This window comes from Paramacrobiotus metropolitanus, unplaced genomic scaffold, assembly GCF_019649055.1.
Source record: "Paramacrobiotus metropolitanus isolate TYO unplaced genomic scaffold, Prichtersi_v1.0 Parri_scaffold0000039, whole genome shotgun sequence".
Lineage (NCBI taxonomy): Eukaryota > Metazoa > Tardigrada > Eutardigrada > Parachela > Macrobiotidae > Paramacrobiotus > Paramacrobiotus metropolitanus.
In genome coordinates, this window is record NW_026570259.1 from 810732 (window position 1) to 831589 (window position 20858).

The following is a 20858-nucleotide window of genomic DNA, read 5'->3' on the forward strand; positions in this document are numbered from 1 at the left end:
ATTCATCGTTTTTAACTTGCACTTTTTTGTATCGGCCGCAGTCTGGAATTGGATTGTATTCTTGTTAGTCAGCCTCCTGGGAGGCGGTGTGATATCACCCATGAAGCAGTCCTAGCAGGGCGGCCGACTACTTCCGGTTCTAATTTGCCCAACGACCGTAAAATGTCATTGCTTCCTAATTATACAAGTAAGTTATTAACACATAATTGTGCATGTTTACTGATTTGTACGTCTTGGTCGCCTATTAATAAAGTTCCTTTCAGTAAGTACAGCAACTTGACGACTGAACAGTGGACATGGACGTAAACATGCTTTAAAATTCGCCATAACACGGCCAAAAGGTTTTTGTACGAATATAAATACTTACTACCTAGTTCATAAAAATTACTTCATGCGGAAGCGGCGCTGGGCTATCCGAAGAAAACTGATAAGCCCTCAAAACTGGGACTGCCGTTCTCAAAGCCGATACATGTATATTAGGAAGACAAGTAATGCAGATATAAGTTTACGTACTACTCTTTGATTCAGTTTTAATAATTATTAATTTTATATTTTCTAACGAGCAACGCAAATCGTGACATAATTTGACAGAAAACAGCCCCACCGGAAATCTTTGGTATGCAGACACAAAATTAACCCAAAAAGACTATAAAAAATCAAATTAAAAATCTCAGGAAAAAGTATCACTCCGCTGCTCGTTCTCCGGCGCAGACAGGGTCGAAAGAAATGAACTGTTTTTGACTAGGCGACTATTTCTTTTTGTATCCCCATCCGCCGCCATAACCGCCAAAATCGCCGAATCCACCGAATCCGAAGCCACCACCAAACCATGGGTATCCGAATCCTCCAAACCAGGGAAATCCCAGGCCCCAACCGCCCAGAAACGGATATCCCAATCCCCATCCCAAATCATAGCCGAACCCTCCGTATCCGCCACCGCCACCGTAGAAGTCACCTCCCCAGCCGCCGCCACCGCAAACCGACGCTATAAACCCAAAAATTTAAACCCAAAAATTTAAATGATTAATGCCACATTATTTAAAGTATTCTTATCCTGATCACCGGTTAAGGAGTCGCTTGTCTTACCGAGCAAAGCGCAGGCGATGACCAGCATCACGGCTACGGAACGCATCTTCTTATTCGGTGTCACACTAAACCTTGTACAGTAAATAGTGGGGATGCAGTAGAATATTGAGTCTATTCACTGGATCCTTGAACGGTTAAAGGCATTTATATACCAAAAGTCTACTGCAAAATATTGCCCTGAACTATCCGCCTGCTTTTTAAGTTTCGTAACACTGACAGTAATAATAATGTTACAAAACTACCGGATTCTCACGTAATCTTAATGATTTTACTCTTCTGAATTCATAGCGAGAATTGTGTATGTAGGTAATTGGATTTGTCATATAGTATAGTGTACAATTACATTATGTACCGGTAAATACGCGTCCCGCAGCACAGCTTCCGTAAGCAGCAATATTGTATTGTACATGTGTAAATTATCAGTGCCCATCGGGTACAACAGCAATCCACTGTGCCGCACAATATTCTTAACACTGTCCATTGCCGAACTCTGCAGACTATAAACAACTAACAGTAAGTAAGATTTTTTTTTACAATCGGAAGATTCTTTATCCGCAAATTGTTAGCGTTAAATCGAACGTGGCGCTGCATTGCACATGCCGCTTATAACTTGGTCCTAACTCCCAACATTGTACGATTACATGGTTACAGTACCGGTGTGGCGGTGTATAATGCATCAGCTACATTGTGTACATTAACTAACCAGTTATTAGTAGCTAGCAAGTAATATTAGTATTTTTATCCATTATCGTTCGCATGCTTAAATTTCAGCTTGCTGATCAAGTATGTGCGTATAATATCACAAAAATTTATATACGTAAACGTTAAACTGTTTTGTGACACTAGTCTGTACACGTATAGTCTGTTTTTACAATAGTATTCGTAATGCAGTTATGACCCTAAAATCAATGAGATGTACTTACAGAACTCCTCACGGCTAAAATGTTGCTTTAGAACTGTTAATTGGCGGCTTTCAACAGTTATTGTTGAATGCTATGTTATTTAATAACGCGCTATATTTTTATTGCTAGTGTTTTTTTCGATCACATAATCAGATTCTGAAAAATGATGCAAGATCAAGCGTAGCAAGATTGCATAAAAATTACTACTCTAGAGTATGCCTGTGGTGTATAGATTCAATATACATTCGCGCATTCAAACTTGTAAAGTTGTGCATCTGAAATTCGACCACAAAAAATATTAATAATCAGATGTATCTTGTATGTACAATGCTTTCATGGTTGGATAGGTACTACTGTGTCTAACGGTAGAAACGGCATCAGTTTTTTAGCTTGGGACTAATAGTTCCCACAATAATTATAATTATGGCGTTATGACACGCGTCCGTTGACCCATCACATTTATCAACGGCAGTAACGATCTGTTCATCGTCAGTTACCTACGCACCGTCTGCACTCTGTAGACTGTATCAGTCTGTATGTACAATATACCGTCTTACCACAAAAAATGTCTGCATGCTTACTACTGCATGCTTACTGCACAAAAAATACTACAATAATTTTATGCTGCTGCTTTTTATAGATTGCCGTTGTAGAAGGAATGATTCGAAGAGATTAATAATTGTTATTATGCACATATTTTGTCAATGATTATGTATATACTGTATAAATATCCTACATTCATGTTTGTGTACCGATCCCTGCGGGTTTTACAAAATACTTTATTGATTACACTTCAAACACGTAATTTTAAACAGAGTGACAGCTTATCATTTTTCTGCGGCGTCAACACCTGCTAGGTTAAGATTAACGGTTATCTACTCGTAGGTACCTATTACCTACAGAGTACCTCGTAGGTGTAATAGTGTTTCCTAAAACACGGATGTTTCATACGCGTACAACTTTGGGGAAATTTTGATTGCTTTGCGATGGCACTGCAGAGCGTATAGTGCAATAATATTGTAAGATGAAAATCTAACAAATCGCGGTTGATTTGTTGTAAATCAACTCGTTCAAATGCGAGTATACGTCGAGAGTTTGCTGTATTCTGACAAAAAAAAGACACGGAAAGACGCGGGAAAGTTTGGTCTCAACAGTTTTTGCAGGTTCGCACAATTTCCGGTTTCACACAGTTTGGAAGAAAACATTTGAAATAGGCTTGACCCTGCATTCAGTCCTCAGCTGCTCGGATAACGTTATTCATACTGTGTAAATTAGATAATTGTTGTATCGAAATATATTTACATAATTCCTTGTTTTAAGGCTACTCTCAGGAGGCTTTTGACTGGTCGAATGACAGTTATATTTATCTCCAGTAATCACATTCCCACAACGAGCCGGTCATCTTGTTTGCCGGCGAACAACGGACCAGTCATGTGTATTGCGAACCCAGGAATTCTAAGTGTAATAAATTATGCTTGAAGAACTGAAGTTCAGAAAAGTTTTTGATCGTTTGGATAGAACAAAATAGATTAATTCCATTGTATCGCCACAGATACGCCATAGTGTACAAAACTTGCTTATATAGATAGGTACCATATTCAGCTTACTTGTTCAGGTTATTTTTCATTACACTTACTAGTATCTGTACTAAGAAGTATATATTTACAGTTAAATCACTAAAATGGCACAACGACAGAAACAGTTCGAGCAATCCATACATCATAATAACGTATTCAACGTGCAATCGATATAATACATTTTCTCCAACAAAAAATAGAGAAACAACGAATGGAACCACCAATCCAGTTTAAAAAAATACTTGTAACAAAAAAGATTTGCTTATTACAAACTCAAAGCGCCGAAAAATTACACATACTGATAGTAAATTCGTCAACATGATCGAGTAAAGAAAAGATATACTTACATTACTCTTTAATTAGTTGTATTATTGTTAATACAGGCGAAAAGGTAGCCTGCTTTGAGGAGCGACGGCAGTGCTGCATTAGGTTTTAATCCTCTTCGAGACGTGAGCCGCTGACCTTTGTATGCTGTAATGCTTATAATTTACACGCAATCCGGAGGGTTGGGCAGATTTGGAATAGCACACGCAGTTACGCACTGAGAGCTGATGGTAACAGTGCTTTCACCGCCTGGAACAAGGTGGCCTTCACCTGCAGCACATAATAAACAGTCAGTTTTAAGTTGTCCAGCACAACTGTAGTAAATAACAAAAAATAACGTGCTCGAGCTCGTTCTAGAAAATGTTATTACGGGTACAAAAGAAGGCCATTAACGCAGTCTTGTATATTTCAGGCTTAACTACATGTACAGATAGTAAATAATTACTCATAAGTATCGTTTTTCTGTTTAATAAGCAAAGCGAAGGTTGCTAATTGCGGCCATCAATTACCAGTTAATTCACCATTGCATTGAATCTGACTGTTTAGGGTACGTTTGCAAGCACGGATAGCAAATTTTCTAAGTTTCAAAAACATCGACTTCATAATTTCACTTTAGTCAAAGACGATACCTGGAGCTTATCTGCTTTATTCTGAAAATGCCACGGAAGCTGTCGAAATTCACTGGCTAAACGGAGGCATTCGCCAACATGCTCGGGCGAAAGAAAGTCCTCTGCCACCTTGATACAACTGTATACATTCCACACCTGCAATTTTATCAATTTCAAGGGTAAAACGGACGGAAATGTAATATTAATGACCACGTACAGGCTGTCACATTGAATGCACTATTGATGTATGGTATGAATAGATGTGTTATTTTTATATTATTAAATTAAGTAAGCGTTCTCACCTGATGCAGCGCGCCAGCTGGTATGAATATAGCATCACCCGCAAACTGAACGATAGTCATGCCCTCCACACCGGTTTCCTGCAACAGACGCTGCTGGAGATCTATCGTCAGGAACTCCATCTGACTATGAAGAGGATCATCCCCTTCGTCGCAAAAATTTCCCCCGTGTTTCGTTAAGAACTGGCGAATCTTAGCCGTATCCGCCGGCTGGTAAATCTGCCACACGGCACCCGGCACAAGACCTTCGCTGAGACGTTTTCTCGTGTTGCTGTCCAATTTTAAGCCCCAAATAAAATTCTTTGCTTCTAAAAAATTTCAGATTAATTATTTATACCTTCGCTGTGGACTGTGGTTAGCTGCTAAACAAATATGAAAGATTAAGAAAATCCGTTTGCACAGAGCCAAGGTGATCGAAATAAATATATGGATAAACAGAAGAAATGAATGCCGACGTAAGTACGTATACCTAGTATCCGTAGAATAATAGCACGGGGTGCTCACCTCTCAAGTAATATGTGGTTTCGTCAGTCGGCTTGCTAACATTAACTAAAATATTCACGGCGTCACTGATGTCCACGTGAAGGTTTGTTGTTGCATGGTCTGGCTGTCCCACCATACCTAAACGCAAGGTTCAATAGCCATACTTTAACGGTAATCAAACTTTGAACCTATTGCTGGCAAGATGATAAACTAAATAAACGGCATACACTAATTGTTTTTAGAAATTAGTACTTCTGCAGCAGTCTATTTGCTCAACGCACCAACGAAAACCGTCTGCGAGGCAAGACTGTCATCGAAATACAGCCAGAAATTAGTAACTGATTAATCGGCAGAAGAATTGTACGAAAACGTTTTGACCAAAGGAAACAGCTAAGCTGCCAGCTCAGCTGACAGACCAAAGTAAACAGTTTTAGACAAAGGAGAATAGGCGAATTTTGAAAAGCTAGCAGCGAAGAAAATTAATTCATTCAGGACAATATTTCCGCTAGTATCGTTTCACAGTTTTAAAATAACATCAGTCAATGGCTGCAGTTGTTTACTTACCATAGGCAATATACATCTTTGGGCCGAGATCGGGTGGGTTAAAATGTTCCGGCAAATATGACGCCAGGTTTAGGTGACCTTTCTCGCGTGTATAATCGGCTAAAGGAAGGGCTTCACACAATGCTCGGTGATGATGTGGAAGCGACTCGCTAAACCGGCAATCTGTTGGCCAGTCCTTGATTTTAAGCAGCGATGGAATACCGTTTTTATCCGATATACGGTCTACTCAAGAAATAAAACAATAATATTATTAGAATTTCCAAATTTGACACATGACGGTAAGGCTGGATTTTACCTACGACTGCATGTACGACACATATGCTCTTTAAAAGTATGTCATTATTTTTATTTGCATACCTTTAATTACGGAAAAGCCTTTCCAAAAATCCATGTGTTTTTTTCCGGGTATCAGCTGTTGCGGTCTGGCACCACAGTCTATTAAATCAACTTTCTGGTCTCCAAATTTATTGGCAAACCAAGAGGGCTGCCACATGCCATGCAGCGGGACGTCTGCATCTGTTAGTGATTGCCCTACTTCGGCCACAACAACTGGAAGGCTTTTCGACCAATGGGCTCGAAAGGCTTTAGTATCGATTTCGTTGGTAGATTGCAACAGCAGAACCTTGCCATCACAGAGAAAATCCTGTTGATCCCAATCAATGTCATCGCCATTATTCTCTACCGACCCAGCGGCAGACATTGCCAAAAACTGGCTAATCCCAGTTTCCACCAATTGAACAGCTGAAAGAATTCAAAATAAACCTTCCGGTAGACGAAAAGTATATTAGCGTAAGATCGTTTCAGAGGTCACTGTTCGGATTTTAATGTGTATTTAAGCAACCATTTTACCTTCAGGTGGAATTAAACGTGTTGGCAAAAAATGGTGATCCGATTGTCCACCGACTGCATGGTTAGCTCTGCCCAGGACGCTTCCTGCACGCTTAGAGGGGCATAGCTGCCATCCCAAATTATCGCATGGAGCGCCCAGAACTTCCCCGTTGAGAGATCTCCGGATGCATGCGCCGGCTGATGCATCTTCGACGTGACTCCGGTCAATGTCTAGAAAAAGTAAATTTCTAGAATTTTTCAGCTAAAAGGAATATAAAGCGAGATGAGGTGAATGTTGCTGAAAGCACATCCTTAGCTAGCATACCAGCAAACTGTGTGTTCGTCGAGTAGCACTCCGGACACACACAATATCCACAATGCAAGCACACAAAATGCGCATTGAATATGGAAGCCAGGCAGACATCGCAGCATTCGCTCATACCGAAGGGAATACTTTTTATACCTACGCCTTCATTCGGCGCAGCCAGGATACTCTCATGCTGGTTCAGTATGTCCAGCAAAATTGGGCCCACTTTGGACAGCACGTACGCCGCTTGTTCCGAAGATACGCGCGGTGCATTGTGCAAAGTGCGTAGCCGCCGTCCGCTGGATCCGGGACTTCCCAGTATGGAACGTAGCGTACCGGACAACCACAACCGTTCCTCTTCACCCATGTAACGGTCTTTGATGTCTCCATCCTTTACCAAATCCAGCTTAGCAATTGGATCAGATCCTCGTGACTCGGTCACGAGGCGAATACTGTAAAACAAAAAAAAACTCTTTTGGACACACAGGCAATTCAAAACAGGACCATTTCTACGAAAAACCGTATTGCGGACAGCAATACGTACATCATAACCCAGAATAAATAGTTTGTGGGTTAATTCTGAGGTCGAAAAATTTAAACGTAAGCGCTTAAAAAATGCATTTATACACTTCGGTCGATTGTCAGTCGCTGTGAATACCGTAGGCATAATTACATATTACGATTTAATATACGATTTATTATCTGTAAATCCGCACTTATCCGTACTTATGTAAGAATAGATGTTCATCCTGGATAAGAATAACTGAAGTAGTGAAAGTATCCGATTACAGGCTTTGCCACCCAAAAAAAATTACCATCGTAGACGAGCGTTATTGAAGCGACAGTCCTTCTTTGCTTTGTTGCGATTCCGGTTGCGTTTTGTAGCAGGACCGGTTTCGTAGCAGTCAAAGCACAATGGAAGGGTTTGCACAGGATCAAACGGAACTGCATGTCTCGCCATCTCTCTTTTCATGTCATCACGCCACATCTGACAGCGCTTTTTCTGCACGAAAACTACCGGAAGCGCTGTGGAAGACTTTTTGGATGCAAAGTTGGAGGCAGAGCACTGGTTCGAAAGAGAGATTTTGCCGCTAGCACTGACGGGGACAGGGCTGGTAGTTGCGCTGCAAACTTCATCCAGTGGCAACTTATTACCTGTGGTGTACTAGGAAAACAGGAAATAAATTCAATACTTGTTGCCGATCTGTCTGTCCGTTTGTATTTTCAGTATGCTCAGTTATAGCACCGTATCAAGGAAAAGATCTATATTACAACGGAAAACCCCGTACGATCTGGTCAGAACAAACCAAAAAATTAATCGAAAAACTGCTAGCGTCATTCGATTCAGCATGTCTGGAAACTGTGTCGCATGCATTTAGTTTTGGTAATTATTCGCTCCGGCTCCCGTTCACAGACGCCGGTGCCGGTAAAGCTGAAAGATCAAGGTGACCGTGAAAATAATTTCAGAGTCCGGTTGCATAGAACAAAAACTCAGTAAATTTAAACTGGCACCTTTTTAGATCAGCAAATTAAAAAAAAGGGTTTGAACTTTTACTCCTTCCTGCAAGACTAAAACAGCCTCTCACTAGCCTGTTAGCAGTAAGACAAAGATGCTGCTAGTGGATGGCTTCGTTTCAGTAAATCGTTAACAATTTAAAGCGCTCAAAAATATGACTTAGGATTTGTTAGGAATAAGAACGCTCGTTCAAAGCAGCTGTAAAAGAAACTGAAAACAGTAATCGTCAAACGGGCTGACCTTTCATTACAGTCCGAGCAAAACTTAAGACAGTGATTAATCAGCATGTATCTGTACGGTCCATTAAATTAATCATTCCGTATAATACGGAATAAATTAGTTTCTTCAGATCAGAAAATGCCAACCCAACTGCACTGCTCGAATCGGAAAATTTATATTCCCTACACAAACACTATAAAAATAAACGGCATCCTCGTCGGCAATGAATTATAAAGGCTAATTTTATGATATTGATTATCATAATCAGTGCAAAAAGGGCTGTGCAGTGTGCACATTGAAAACAACCATACATAGAAAAAAATTTATCAATTACATAAATTACAAAGAATTACCGCTGCAGTACATCGACTCAAAGAACAGTTTAGAAAAATACAAACTGCTTCATAAACATCTATCATTTCTAAGAAAACGGGTATTAATTTGGAGACTACGGTCCCAGGGGTTCGCATACACGAATTAGCGAACTATTTCTACTATTTAGTGTACAAATCGAGTGATCAAATTACTATTCGATAGATGGGTGACTGGGTGAGTAACCGTAGTTACCGCACTACCGCTACTCTCCAGTGCACAGAGCTCGCTAGGTGATTGAGTAACCAAACGAGTGGTAACGAACCAGTAACTGAGCTACCATTACTGGAACCGCACATAACGAGTGGCCGAAGTACCACTATTCTCGTGTGCAGAAACCGGTAGGGGAGTGGTGACCTACTGAAAACAGCCATTGCTCGCTAGGTCGGTACGTAACGGATCGAGTGGTGGTGAGTAACTGAAGTACCACTACTGTTTACTGCACATAGTGAGTGACCAGTTTCCATTACTGTCCAATGCGCAGAGCCGACTGAGAGTTTGAGTAACCAAATTTCCTTTATTTTTCTGAGCGCAAATCGTGATAGGTGGTGAAGAACTGAAGTAAGACCACTGTTTAGTGCATATAGACTATAGTCATCGCAAATAGTGCACGCAGTAATACTAAATTAATCAAATCATTCGAAAAACCGACAGCAGACCACAAGAAACGCGGAGGCAAAGCCGAAGCCGTTTCTTGTAAATCATAAAGTAGGCAATGGGCACGAGAAACCATGATTTTGAAGCTGTGTAAAGGTCACTCTGACTCACCCCTATGCCGATTGGATAATCGTCTTCATCACTTTCCATCGACAACCTTGAGATAGACAGCCGGTATGGCATCGGTGCTAGCGGGATCTCCAGTGAATGCTGTGATTGAGTGGATGGCGATGGAGGCATCCGATCATTCCCGTCATCTTCGATTTCCGGAACCGGCGAAAACTGCGGCAGGGAATTCTGTTGTGGTTCGAAACGGCACGCGCCCGCAGGGGCGATCGTCTTCATACATTGTTTGTGGCGGCTTTTCTCCTCTTTGCGTTGGAGCGGCGCGGGGGGCACGACTACCATTGGCTGGACTTTCGGCTTCTTACTTGGGTTAGTGTCACTGGAACCCACGGTGTCAGGAACGTTTCCGAAGTGCTCACGGAAGTTGAATTGGGCTTGCACTGCTGGGTAATGTGGGTAATTCATAGCATTAAAACCAGGCGTTGAGAAGCAGGAGATATCGGTAACGGCTCTGGATCTTTTCGCACTTTTAACGGAAATCACAATCGGTCCTTTGCGTGCAGGTGGTAAGAACGGCTGATGACACGGGACCTTTTTCTGATCAGGAGCTCCATTGTGAACTGGCGCAGCTTGGGAAGAAGATAGCAATGCATGGCCAAGCTCACTGCTCTCCCCTATATGACGATAATAATTATTACGCTCGTGAAAATGGAATGACCGCTAAACTCTCGAGGTAACTTTTGCGAATTATTTGTAGTGGAAGTTTGGTATCACAATCCGGATATGACTAATTACTTTCATTTCTGCGCAGCTTACATTCATTACAATCTGGTATAAGTACTCGTACTGGGTTTTGCAGATGATCAGATCGGCTGCGCATTATTATGCTACAGCGTCGCTCCTCTGCTAAAGTCATGGTATAATATTGTGACTAACAACGATGCGGAGAACAGAGATTTCAGCCTGTACAGTAGGTATACCTTCTTGACATCTTCTGAACCTGATCTGCCGAAAACTCTAAATCGAGCACCCCGAGAATTCTACAATCGAAGCGTTGCAAAGATTTCGGGGAGAATATTTTACTATTCATGATTAATTTTGAGGAATAATACCCTTAGTGTTACAGTCTTGGTCGTCGTAACTTTGCAATGAATGGAAGGGTTAACCGGTCTGGAGAATCCTCCCACCAATCGCGCAGACAGTAAGGTTACGTACGCAGTCGAGATGCAGGTTCACGTCTCCGTGCTCGAATGATCATTGCATCGACCGGATCTTTGGGATGGTTTTAAGCGCGGAATTTCCGAGTTTCTTGCGCTTTAGCGTTCTGCCAGTCATCCCCGCACCGATCGCGCTTGTTTTTTAATCCATTCCCGAATACACTGGCGATCGACTTTGAACTTACTCGCAGCAGCGTGAATACTGTTCAGCTTTGCAAAGTTCGCAGTCTCAAATTTTCACAAAAATGGGATACGATCTGCGCATTTTTACAGTTAATCAATCGCATTTCAATTTCGGCAGGATGGAATACTTTGGTCTAGCTGAGTTAACGCATGCACCGTGCAACACGACATTAGAGAAATCTGTGCATGGTCAAGCAATCAGTCCGGCATCACACGGATATTCCGAGATATACCGCCGCACGCCTCAAGCCGGATATACCGAGAACTTTAGCGTAATAGCTCACTCTACTACAACCGCCGACGACCATATGTATGTGCTTCATTATGAGCTTTCAGTGCGTATTTATTAGAAACAAGCTTTAATATTCTTCTCGTGCACTCTTTATAGTACTTACTTCCCTTTCAGCTGGGATCAGCATTTAGCCCTAACTTTATTTAACTGGGCTAGGTTAAAGAAATCCACCGGTCAATTGTGCAGATTTGCGTATTTTCACAATTTGACACTCTTACAGACGCAAGCATCACAGCATGACGACATCGTACGAGCCATGCAGAACTCGATCTATAAAATTTAATTTGCTCAACAATCAGCCCTGCAAACGTAGTCCTTTTGTAGGAAAGTACTTTCGGCACCATGCTCCGTGTTGCGCTCGGTTCGGCAAAGCGCAACAGCGGTACCATCGCTTCTTATGCATTCGTCCTGCGGTACCATCGCTTCTTATGCATTCGTCCTCTGTTTTATATGTACCCATAACGCAGTTTAAAGTGGGTGATACCAAGTAATAGCCTTTGATATTCCAGTTTTATGTTCTGCGGTTAAAATGAAATTAATGATTTGAATTACGCATGAAAATTCCAAAGGGAAAAACCAACTACTTTTACTCCAAGGGCATTACTGTATCTATGCATAAACTTCCTGAGGCAGAGACTCTTGGACATCGATCGTCGAAACCACCTCAACGCAATTTTTGTACTGAACAAAATACTGTTTCCCAAATTCTCATTATATACTCGTAACTAGTTGTTACTTGTTAACCAGACCAACATTAGCGAAAGTCTGCTTCCGCTAAAAATGCTGTTGCTGCGATTATTTTAATTACAGTATTACAGTACCTTCGCCACTGCTGGCTTCCGGGACTTCTCTTCTAGCCGCAGCCTTTTCGTTGGCAGTCCTTGATCCCATAAGTTCGGCGTCTGATACCGCACTCCCCAAATCGGACAACACGTCAGATGTTACAGATGCTCGAGATGTTGGTGGAATCGAACCGGCCTGTCCGTTCTCGTTTATGGGCTTGTGCAGTGCTTCTTCTGTCCGCCGCACGAGATCGAAGCACTAATACACAATTACCATTGGGATTTTTATCGTGCCATGCAGCTCAAAGTTTCAGGCTACAGTAGTAAACGTATGGCATTAATAAATCGGTTCAGTGATTTACAGACTAACCTTTTCCAAGTGCCGGCGACCACTGACATGAGGTATCAAGTTTAAGGTTACATCCGCTCCCACCTCACATGCGCATGAGACGCAGTAGAAATGACCAGAAGGAAGTACTCTGATAGTGGAGTTGACTTCGTCTGAGTTTAGATCTTTCGGCATCAGCGAAAGGTCTAGTGGGACTTTAACAGAGGTTGGTACACCCAAATTAACAGCAGGATCGCTGCCTGTATGGACAGTATGCTGCGGCACCCCCACTGTTTCACCAGGAAGGACTGCTGCTGCATTGGCAACCAGCGCTGTGGTGTGGTTTGATTGGCCATTCAGACATGCCGAACTAGATGGTGTCGACTCGGGGACTATGTTGTCAATGAGCGGCGGGAGCAATTTCACAGTGTTACCGGTTACCACTGCTGAATTCGGTGCTTTAGCATTTTCCGCCGTCTGTGCAGCCAGCTGGGAAACCGGAACTGGAAGCTGAGAGTCCGGTGCCGGTATACCCATAGGCTCTCTGGGATCGGCGACTGCGGCTGGAGAAATATTCTGGGCACGAATTGGTTCGACGGGTCGGTAGTGGTCTTTGCGCTCACTACTTGGGGTGATTTGTGTGGATTGCCCATTCGCTGCCGGCAAGTAATTAATCAGCGGGATGGGAGCGTGGGTTGGGTGTGGCCCTGCGAATCGTTCTGGTGGTGGTGCAATTGTTGAATTCAGTGGTAAGCGGCCTTGAGATGGATTACTTGACGGTATGATAGCATGCATCAAGCATTTCAGAGTCTGATCCATTCTCATCATATGACTGAAGACAATATAATCGAAGTTATTTGACAACGTGAAACGTACTCTTTCGGGTTATTTATACGTAAACCATACATTCAGACAGCAAAAGATAAACCTGTCTGCTGGTACACTGTAGCTCTAAAGAACTTCTAACACATTTAAATGCATAATGATGCACGTCCGCTTTGAGTTCAAACGAACCTGAGCATCCCTTGCTGGACTAACCAATCCATCCCATGTGAATAAAGTCCGGCACCAAACGAGCTTCCCATCCCCTGCATGTACTCGTACGGTAATGGTCGCTGTTGGTGCGCCGTAGCATACATGGAGGAAATGCTGGCATCGCAGGTATTCTGTTGCGTTGAAAAGGGCGGGTGAAAAGAAACGTTTTGCTCCAGCGCCGGAACCGTCGACACGTACGGTGGGGCGAGTAAAACGGGTTGTGTGAACGACGGATACGGTGCACCGGGTGCGGTCGCTTGGTGCGGTGGATATTGCTGGAGCAGTTCATTTGACTGCGAAAGGAATGGCGGTGCTGCATTAACGCTCCAACCGGGTCCGTTTGACTGCGACAGTACTGGCGCTGCATTAACGCTCCACCCTGCAGGTAGATTGTTGGTCATGATGGTTTGATTGGTCTACCACAAGAGCGCCATGTTTCGAATTTGCAGGCAATACCGAGCGCGGAATCTGCAATCGGGAAAAAGGTTAGGCGAAGAGGTTTTTAATGATCAGCATTATATGTAGCGCCCAGAATATCAGGTTAAGGCCCAGAAGGTTGGACGAAGGGGTTATTGAAGATCAGCATTATGCACTTGCGCTTCAAATCATAAAATATTTCGCGTTCATTTGGTACTATTGAAGCAGTTTTGTTTTGTGCGATACTGGTGGTTCTAAAGATACTAATTATCTTCCATACCAGATCGGTACATTAATTATCTGTGGCAGTTGCAAAAATTGCAGTATTTGCAACTTTACTTTTGTTAGAATGTGGGCAGGATAACGCTTTTAAGGTTAGAACATAACCTGAAAATGCAAGCATATGTTCTTCGTCTCATGAGAAATTAACGGAAAAGCTGTGCTGCAGCTTTTAAACCGCTGCTTCAGTCATACGCTTTCCCAGGTGTTCACTAATTAATAACTTTTGAAAGTTACAATATCTGCACTAAACTACCAACTGGACTGTTTGTCCCTTCTAGTTATTACACGTACAAGTTTTCGCTAAGTAGAGTGAAACACGATCCGTATTTCCACAATATACTGTACGAGCTACATTGTGTTTACGATCTTACATTGTACTAAATCTGCACCCATAAGCTACGTTTTGAAAGATACCAGAAGTTAAAACGATATGTTAAAGCAACTATTATGCATTAAATGTATAATAGTTGCTTTAATCAATCACTATCAATCAATCCCTTTAATCACTATTTAAAATCACTAAATAAAATTTTTATTTAGTGATTTTAGATAGTTCAAAGTATCAAACTAATTACTAAATTTCAATAAGGCTAACGCACATTCGAATCTGTTTTCGTTTTCTGTGTTAGGTCGAACTAGTCGTTTTGCGACTCTAGAAAATGCACCGAAGCATTAATTTTGCCATTTTTTACAATACAATTAGTATCGTCGGTTCTATTAGAGAATATGTGCTTCGAAATACTCCACATGTAACCTAAAGGTTCAGAAAGGCATGCTAACTAATAATGTTGAGTTAAAGTTGTTAAACTAGAAACTGCAGACTTTGAAACACATGAAAGTTGAAAGGTTTTCGAAAAAATCATTCAGATAGCTTATTTTGCCATGCAATAACTTACCGCGCTGTTTTGTTGAGCAAATCACCAACAACAACTTTCCAGAAAAAGTTTATTAAGATATTATGCCAGTAATACAAAATTGTAGTTTCCGTAAACGGTTGCTACGAAGACAAAACAGTAATGATAAGCTAATTATAAGCAGACAACAAGAAAAACTTATCGATTCGGCTGCACCAGGCTTTGTAATAAATCTCCGGCACTTCCGAAAGTTCCCGGAGCCCGTCGCGAGGGTCACTATGGTTACCATGGCAATCAGTTATGCAGTGTGGTAGTATCCCTACTTTAGAACACAACTGGCATGGAAAAGCGAACTGCGACATGTAGACTGCTTTTGATAAAGTTTAGATAAAATCCACGACTAATAATTAATTATTCTTTAAGTAAGCTTTACCGGAAAAGCCACTGGAGTTACAAAAATTCAGATGAAAATATTTAAGAACAAAAACAAATTTTGAATCGCTTCGATTACAGTAGTTCTACTAGCGAAGCTTCATTAATTAGTCACTGATCATTGTCATTTGGGCTGGCTCGTGCCGAATAAAACTATGTATGTACTATGTACGTATACAAAACACAGGAAACAGCAGTTACCGGTATAGCACGTACTTACTGATTGACCTTTGTTCACTTAAAAATTCCTTTATTCACTTACTAACTGTTTCTTTGTTCGCTTAATTACTTTAAGTAGAATGATCCTCGTTGTTTTAAACTAATGTACGTGATGATTGATAAAACTGATTGATACATCTACTTTATACTGTAATGCAGTAGTACTTTATTATACCACTTTAATTGACAAAAGGAACGAAGTACGTACTACTGTACTACCTGTATTAAGGTACCAAGCAATTTTTTATCACATAAATTGATTATCATAAAATAATAATTTCGGAAGTACTTGTTCGTATTTCAGAAGTGCGAATACATACAGTAGATTGGTTAACAATAAATTTCTAGCTAACCATAAAATTAAAGAGGATCCTGAAGTCCTTTGACACAGTAAAATGCAACATGTGATCATCATGTTTACGTTACGCGCACCGTTTTTCAACTAAATATACGTATTATGGGTGTTTAATTAGAAAGCTTAATTGTGGTGTTTGTGCGTTTGTAAAAATATGACAGTGATTTTCATGGGTATATCAGTCGACTATAGATATTGGAGCTGAAATTCCACTATTCCAGATTTTCTGAGTTTTTATGGCATCGCGACGTAAATCCTCTAAGCAGAGCAGACTCGAAAGCATCAAGGAGCGAGACAGCAATTCGACTGCACGACTTAGTTCGCAAAGGAGAAGAAGTTCTGAACGGAAAAGCTCTGGCAAAAGAAAATCGTCAAGTAAATCCGGGAAAAAGTCTTCCGGACGCGCTTCGAGGGATTCGCGAATAGGTTCGAAAAAGAGTTCCACTGCTCGTAAATCCAGTGTCAGAAAAAGCAGCGCCCGCTCATCTGCCAGTGACACACAACGTCGCAGTCAGAGCAGCCGCAATACCGACGACTCTGATTTGTCACCCGATGAACATGTTTTAGTGCAACGTCCGCCTCCTGGTTCCAGAAGTGGCAGCGTTGGCTATGATGAGCACGCTGTGTCCCTGGGCGACACAGGAGACTTTAATGTCTTCCCAGAACGCCTTAAAAAAGATTCGTTTATGTCCGGATCGAAGACATCAGTGGCACTGCCTCGTGGTAGCGCATCCGTGGGCGAGCCAACGATGGGGTCACTCGTGGGATCTGCATCAAGGCAGTCAACCATGGAAGCACCACCGGGAAGCTTTTCTTCAGCTGGAACGGGCCTGCCCAGACAGCCATCTATGCCACGTCAATCAGCAATATCCGCGCCACTTCCAGGTGGTTTTGCTACCCAAGCGGGGTCAGTGAGTTCAGCACCTCGGCCGTCTTCCATACCCAGACAGTCGTCTGTGCCGCGACCGTCATCCATAAGCGCTGTAACTGCTGGAAGCGGTTCTATGGCGATGACCGGTTCAGTCAGTTCTGCTCCCCGACAGTCGGCAATAACAGCAGCCCCGTCCGGCAGTTTCTCAACGCCCCGATCATACACGGCAGCATCACTCGCAACGCCCATGATGGTGGCAAGATCAATGTCCATGGTACAGGATGCTGATGCCCAGTCAAGAGCCAGCGCCGCTCCGTCTCCATCCCTTGGTGGTGGGGACTTCCCAAGGCAGTCGTCAGTCAGCGCTGCTCCTAGAACGAGCGGCCCCGGGCGGGTAGTGGAAACGACAACAGTCACCAGAATTAGTAGTCCAAGTGGAATGGGACAAAGCAGTGGAGTCACTGCAAAAACGTCACCTTCCATGGATCTGTCTCACTCGTCACCGGAACGCGAGTCAAAAACGTCCGGTACAGCAAAAAAGTCAGGCAAGAAAGCCTCATCGGTTAGTGGCGGCAAAAAGAGTGGTGAAAAAAGCAAAGGAGGAAAAGCGAGTGGGAAATCAAAAAAGAGCTCCGGCAAAAAATCAAGTGCCAGTGAGCCGCCAAAAAAGAGTGGTAGTAAGAAAGTGACAAAGAAAAGTGGCAGTAAGAAAAGTGGGAAGGGTTCTAAAGGTGGAAGTAAGGCCGGCAGCGGAAGCAAGAAAGGTAGTAAGGGCAAAAAGAGCAGTGCTTCCAAAAAATCCAGTCGTGACAGTGAATCTCCGAAAGCTAGCAAAAAAAGTTCGACTGGTTCCGGTGGAAAAGGCTCTGGTGGATCGTCAGCAGCATTCGATATGGACGTTTTTGAGCAAGTCAGACAAAATTACGAGGCGGAACATGGAAAAATTTCCGAAGAAGAAACACGCAAGCCTTCTGATGTGGGAGGTAAAAAGGTTTCATACAACACTTTTCCTGATGATGAAATGAGACGGAGTACGCAATGGTATTCGAATCCCAATGGAGAACCGGTAGAGGTCACCACTCAGGAACGGCGAAGTTCGCAGAAGTATATGGACGATGGTGGCAGCGAAGATTACGAACCTTTTGAAGTGGTGCAGGTGCGCAAAAGTACCAGGACGTACTTGGACGAAGGGCTAACGGAGCCGGTAGAGGAGATGGAAATGCGTAAGAGCACCAAGAAGTATATCAATCCAGCTGGATCGCAGTTATTTGAAGTGCAACTACGCAAAAGCACCAGACGCAGTAAGCAGTCGAGTGTTGCCCCGGGGGCACGACCATCGAGCGCTAGCATTGCTCCCAAGGACAGTGTTGCTGGAAGTCGAGAAAGCCTGACGGGGAAGCCTCGTGCAAGTTCGGCGGGAACTGCTGCAAGGAAGAGTACAACAGGACCGAAGAAAAGTTCGGACGCAAAGAAAGGGTCAAAGGCTAGCGCGGGAAAGAAAGGCTCGAAAAAAAGCGGATCCAAAACGGGCTCGAAAGCTGGTTCGAAAGCTGGTTCGAAGGCTGGAAAGGGTTCCAAAGTTTCGGGTGCCAGTAAGAAAGAAAGTGATGCCCACGTCGGTGATGGCGACGGTCCAAAAGCCAGTGGAACGAAGAAAAGTAGTGCTAGCAGAAAAAGTAGCGCAAGCGGTTCCAAATCTAGATCCAAGTCCAAGGGAAAGAGCAGCGGATTTTTTTCTCGTTTATTTGGAAGTAAGACAAGTAAGAAGAGTTCAGTGAAAAAGAGTGGAGCGAAGAAGAGTAGCGTCAGCCGTAAAAGTACCGCTGCGAGTTCGAGGCCTAGCGAAGATATATCACCAGAGAAAGCAACGCTGTCAGTCGTACCTGCGCCCTCCATTGTTCCTGACGTTCCTGTCCGGGAATCTAACGGAGTATGCAGAGATGATTTATTGTTGGCAAAACAGACTGCCGAAGCATCAATACTTCGAGCACAGATTGCGGAAGCTGAACTGCAGCGTGCGCGATCTTCGTCTACCGGCAGCGCCAAAACGTGTGTTACGTGTAGCTCATCTGCTAGTTCAAGGTATTGTACTTGCTGCAGTTGCAGAATCAATGTGATTCACACAAAGCTTTAACTAACTTTCTCGTTCGGTGTTTCGACTGGCATAACGATCACGAAAAGTTTTTCTGCAGAAAGTCTGAACCCAGTCCGAACTCTGTTCCGGATATGCATCACAAAATCATGATGAAACTCAGCGAAATTCAGGCGGTGCGCAATGAAATCTGTTGCTTACGAGAGGAAGCGGAAAATTCGGCTGACATTCTGGAAGAGAAGCGTTGTTGTTTCGCCGAACTACGAGAGAAGCATGCTAATCTGCAAAATACCTTAACGCTGGAATTCGAGCGCGAAAAGCAGGTCAACCACGAAATTGAAGACACGGAACAGCTTGTGCACAGTCTGGAGGAAGAAACCAAAGAACGAGAACCTTTCAGTGAACGCGACCGGCATATGTACCATGTCCAGCAGTTGGCACATGAAGATTTTAGCTATATGGAGGGATACAGTGAAGTGCACAGCGTCCTGATGTTCGATAAGATCGACACCCTGAAAGTGTGGCATGAATTAGCCCAGGACTACATTGAAGAGACAACATGCATGACCGATTCACAGCAAAAAGCCAAACAGGCGTTTACGGCCGCGGCCGCTAAGTATCAGCGGCTGCGCACTAATCGTGACCATCTGTCGTCGGAACTAACAAATCTCCAGGACGAGAGCGAACGGGAGTTGCATGTAGCTACCATGGAGGATCAGGCAGAGAGGCAGATGGATCAACAGATTGTGGCGAAGTACAAAGATCATCTGCAGCGCTGTCTGATTACGCGGGATTTGAAGTACGAAACCGTGTTGGAGTCAAAGGATTTCTTAGTGGCGTCGGTAAAAGAACTGGTCGAAGGACTTTATGATCGTCATGTGGCACTGGATGCTGCTGGGATGGATACGTTAAAGACTCTCGAAGACTTACTGGAGCTGGGAGAGGTTATTATTTAATACTTTTGACTTTGAACAAATATTAACTTCTGTTAAAGGTCATTATTTTAAGCTTAGCGCGAATTGCAAAGTACCGCCTAACCGGTTCACTTGTTACAGAATCAGAGATTCACTCGCGATACAACAAAACTGATAGCAGCGTTGCCAACTGAAGCGGACTATATTGATCATTTAGAGAGGATTCAGAAAGTCCTTCAGGAATATATTTCGTGTATGAAAGAAATTGATAACCAGCGCGAAGATCTGCTAAAAGAGCGTGCGGCGTTGTTGGGTGTGGACGATTACGGTTTACAGCCAGCTGAAAACCCGGACGGTCTTCCTGATGACTACTGCGCTTGTCCGTGCCAATCAGAGTGACCTTACACCGCTTGATGGCAGTGACCGCTATGACGTTACTAGTTGCTGTTTGGCATTGCCCCCATATCTTCGGGATCTATAAAATAGTTGTTACTGGGACGCTGTTACGATTAACTACTGCTGTAGTTAGCGTTTTTATGGTTTTAAAACTTTGTTAAATTTGTTCGCCAAGCTTGCATTAGAATTTTAGTATTTGTTTTCGGGATAGAATTTTGTTTTTTTTTTCTTTAAAGCTTGTTTTATTTTTTATTTGCAACTGCAATTAATTTAGCTGCAATCTCTAAAACTGCAAGCTCATGAGCTGTATTTTGTTTATGTACAATTGTATATGAGGGACCGCGTCACCGCTGTGTTTCTTAGATACAGACGTGTGATGCG

At 42.9% G+C, this 20858-nt stretch overlaps 3 protein-coding genes across 7 annotated transcripts; 1 reads left to right on the forward strand and 2 right to left on the reverse strand.

Annotated features, from left to right (window-relative positions):
* Nucleotides 1–510: 510 nt before the first annotated feature.
* Nucleotides 511–1224, reverse strand: LOC129590266 (keratin-associated protein 19-2-like). Its single transcript, XM_055485406.1, has 2 exons — nucleotides 1087–1224; nucleotides 511–985 (listed from the first exon to the last, which is right to left on the reverse strand). Exons 1-2 carry the CDS (start codon nucleotides 1130–1132, stop codon nucleotides 750–752), a joined length of 282 nt encoding a protein of 93 aa, XP_055341381.1. The 5' UTR covers nucleotides 1133–1224; the 3' UTR covers nucleotides 511–749.
* A 2453-nt stretch (nucleotides 1225–3677) lies between these two features.
* On the reverse strand, nucleotides 3678–15496 carry LOC129590132 (uncharacterized). Of its 5 annotated transcripts, none has more exons than XM_055485164.1 (14): nucleotides 15415–15496; nucleotides 13625–14113; nucleotides 12653–13442; nucleotides 12322–12541; nucleotides 9854–10482; nucleotides 7794–8143; nucleotides 6997–7430; nucleotides 6693–6902; nucleotides 6201–6584; nucleotides 5844–6065; nucleotides 5301–5417; nucleotides 4800–5104; nucleotides 4519–4653; nucleotides 3678–4159 (listed from the first exon to the last, which is right to left on the reverse strand). In XM_055485164.1, exons 2-14 carry the CDS (start codon nucleotides 14044–14046, stop codon nucleotides 4100–4102), a joined length of 4278 nt encoding a protein of 1425 aa, XP_055341139.1. In that variant the 5' UTR covers nucleotides 14047–14113; nucleotides 15415–15496; the 3' UTR covers nucleotides 3678–4099. The 5 variants fall into 5 exon arrangements, with proteins under 5 accessions (XP_055341139.1, XP_055341135.1, XP_055341137.1 ...); XM_055485160.1 differs by lacking the exon at nucleotides 15415–15496 and adding an exon at nucleotides 15241–15403; XM_055485162.1 differs by lacking the exon at nucleotides 15415–15496 and adding an exon at nucleotides 14450–14609.
* Nucleotides 15497–15966: 470 nt separating this feature from the next.
* LOC129590080 (uncharacterized) lies at nucleotides 15967–20855 on the forward strand. The gene is made up of 4 exons (XM_055485068.1): nucleotides 15967–16049; nucleotides 16426–19157; nucleotides 19268–20111; nucleotides 20223–20855. Exons 2-4 carry the CDS (start codon nucleotides 16441–16443, stop codon nucleotides 20478–20480), a joined length of 3819 nt encoding a protein of 1272 aa, XP_055341043.1. The 5' UTR covers nucleotides 15967–16049; nucleotides 16426–16440; the 3' UTR covers nucleotides 20481–20855.
* The last annotated feature ends 3 nt before the right edge of the window (nucleotides 20856–20858 follow it).

Bases quoted from the DNA above. Each gene is read 5' to 3' on its own strand.
- LOC129590132 (XM_055485164.1), bottom strand. From the start codon at position 14,046: ATGACCAACAATCTACCTGCAGGGTGGAGCGTTAATGCAGCGCCAGTA. The intron at 13,443-13,624 runs GTTCGTTTGAAC...TATTGTCTTCAG, and splicing joins GTCCAGCAAGGGATGCTCAG to TCATATGATGAGAATGGATC. The intron at 5,105-5,300 runs GTGAGCACCCCG...GAAATTTTTTAG, and splicing joins AACCACATATTACTTGAGAG to AAGCAAAGAATTTTATTTGG.
- LOC129590266 (XM_055485406.1), bottom strand. From the start codon at position 1,132: ATGCGTTCCGTAGCCGTGATGCTGGTCATCGCCTGCGCTTTGCTCG. The intron at 986-1,086 runs GTAAGACAAGCG...TTGGGTTTATAG, and splicing joins CATCGCCTGCGCTTTGCTCG to CGTCGGTTTGCGGTGGCGGC.
- LOC129590080 (XM_055485068.1), top strand. From the start codon at position 16,441: ATGGCATCGCGACGTAAATCCTCTAAGCAGAGCAGACTCGAAAGCATC. The intron at 19,158-19,267 runs GTATTGTACTTG...GTTTTTCTGCAG, and splicing joins AGCTCATCTGCTAGTTCAAG to AAAGTCTGAACCCAGTCCGA. The intron at 20,112-20,222 runs GTTATTATTTAA...CACTTGTTACAG, and splicing joins ACTTACTGGAGCTGGGAGAG to AATCAGAGATTCACTCGCGA.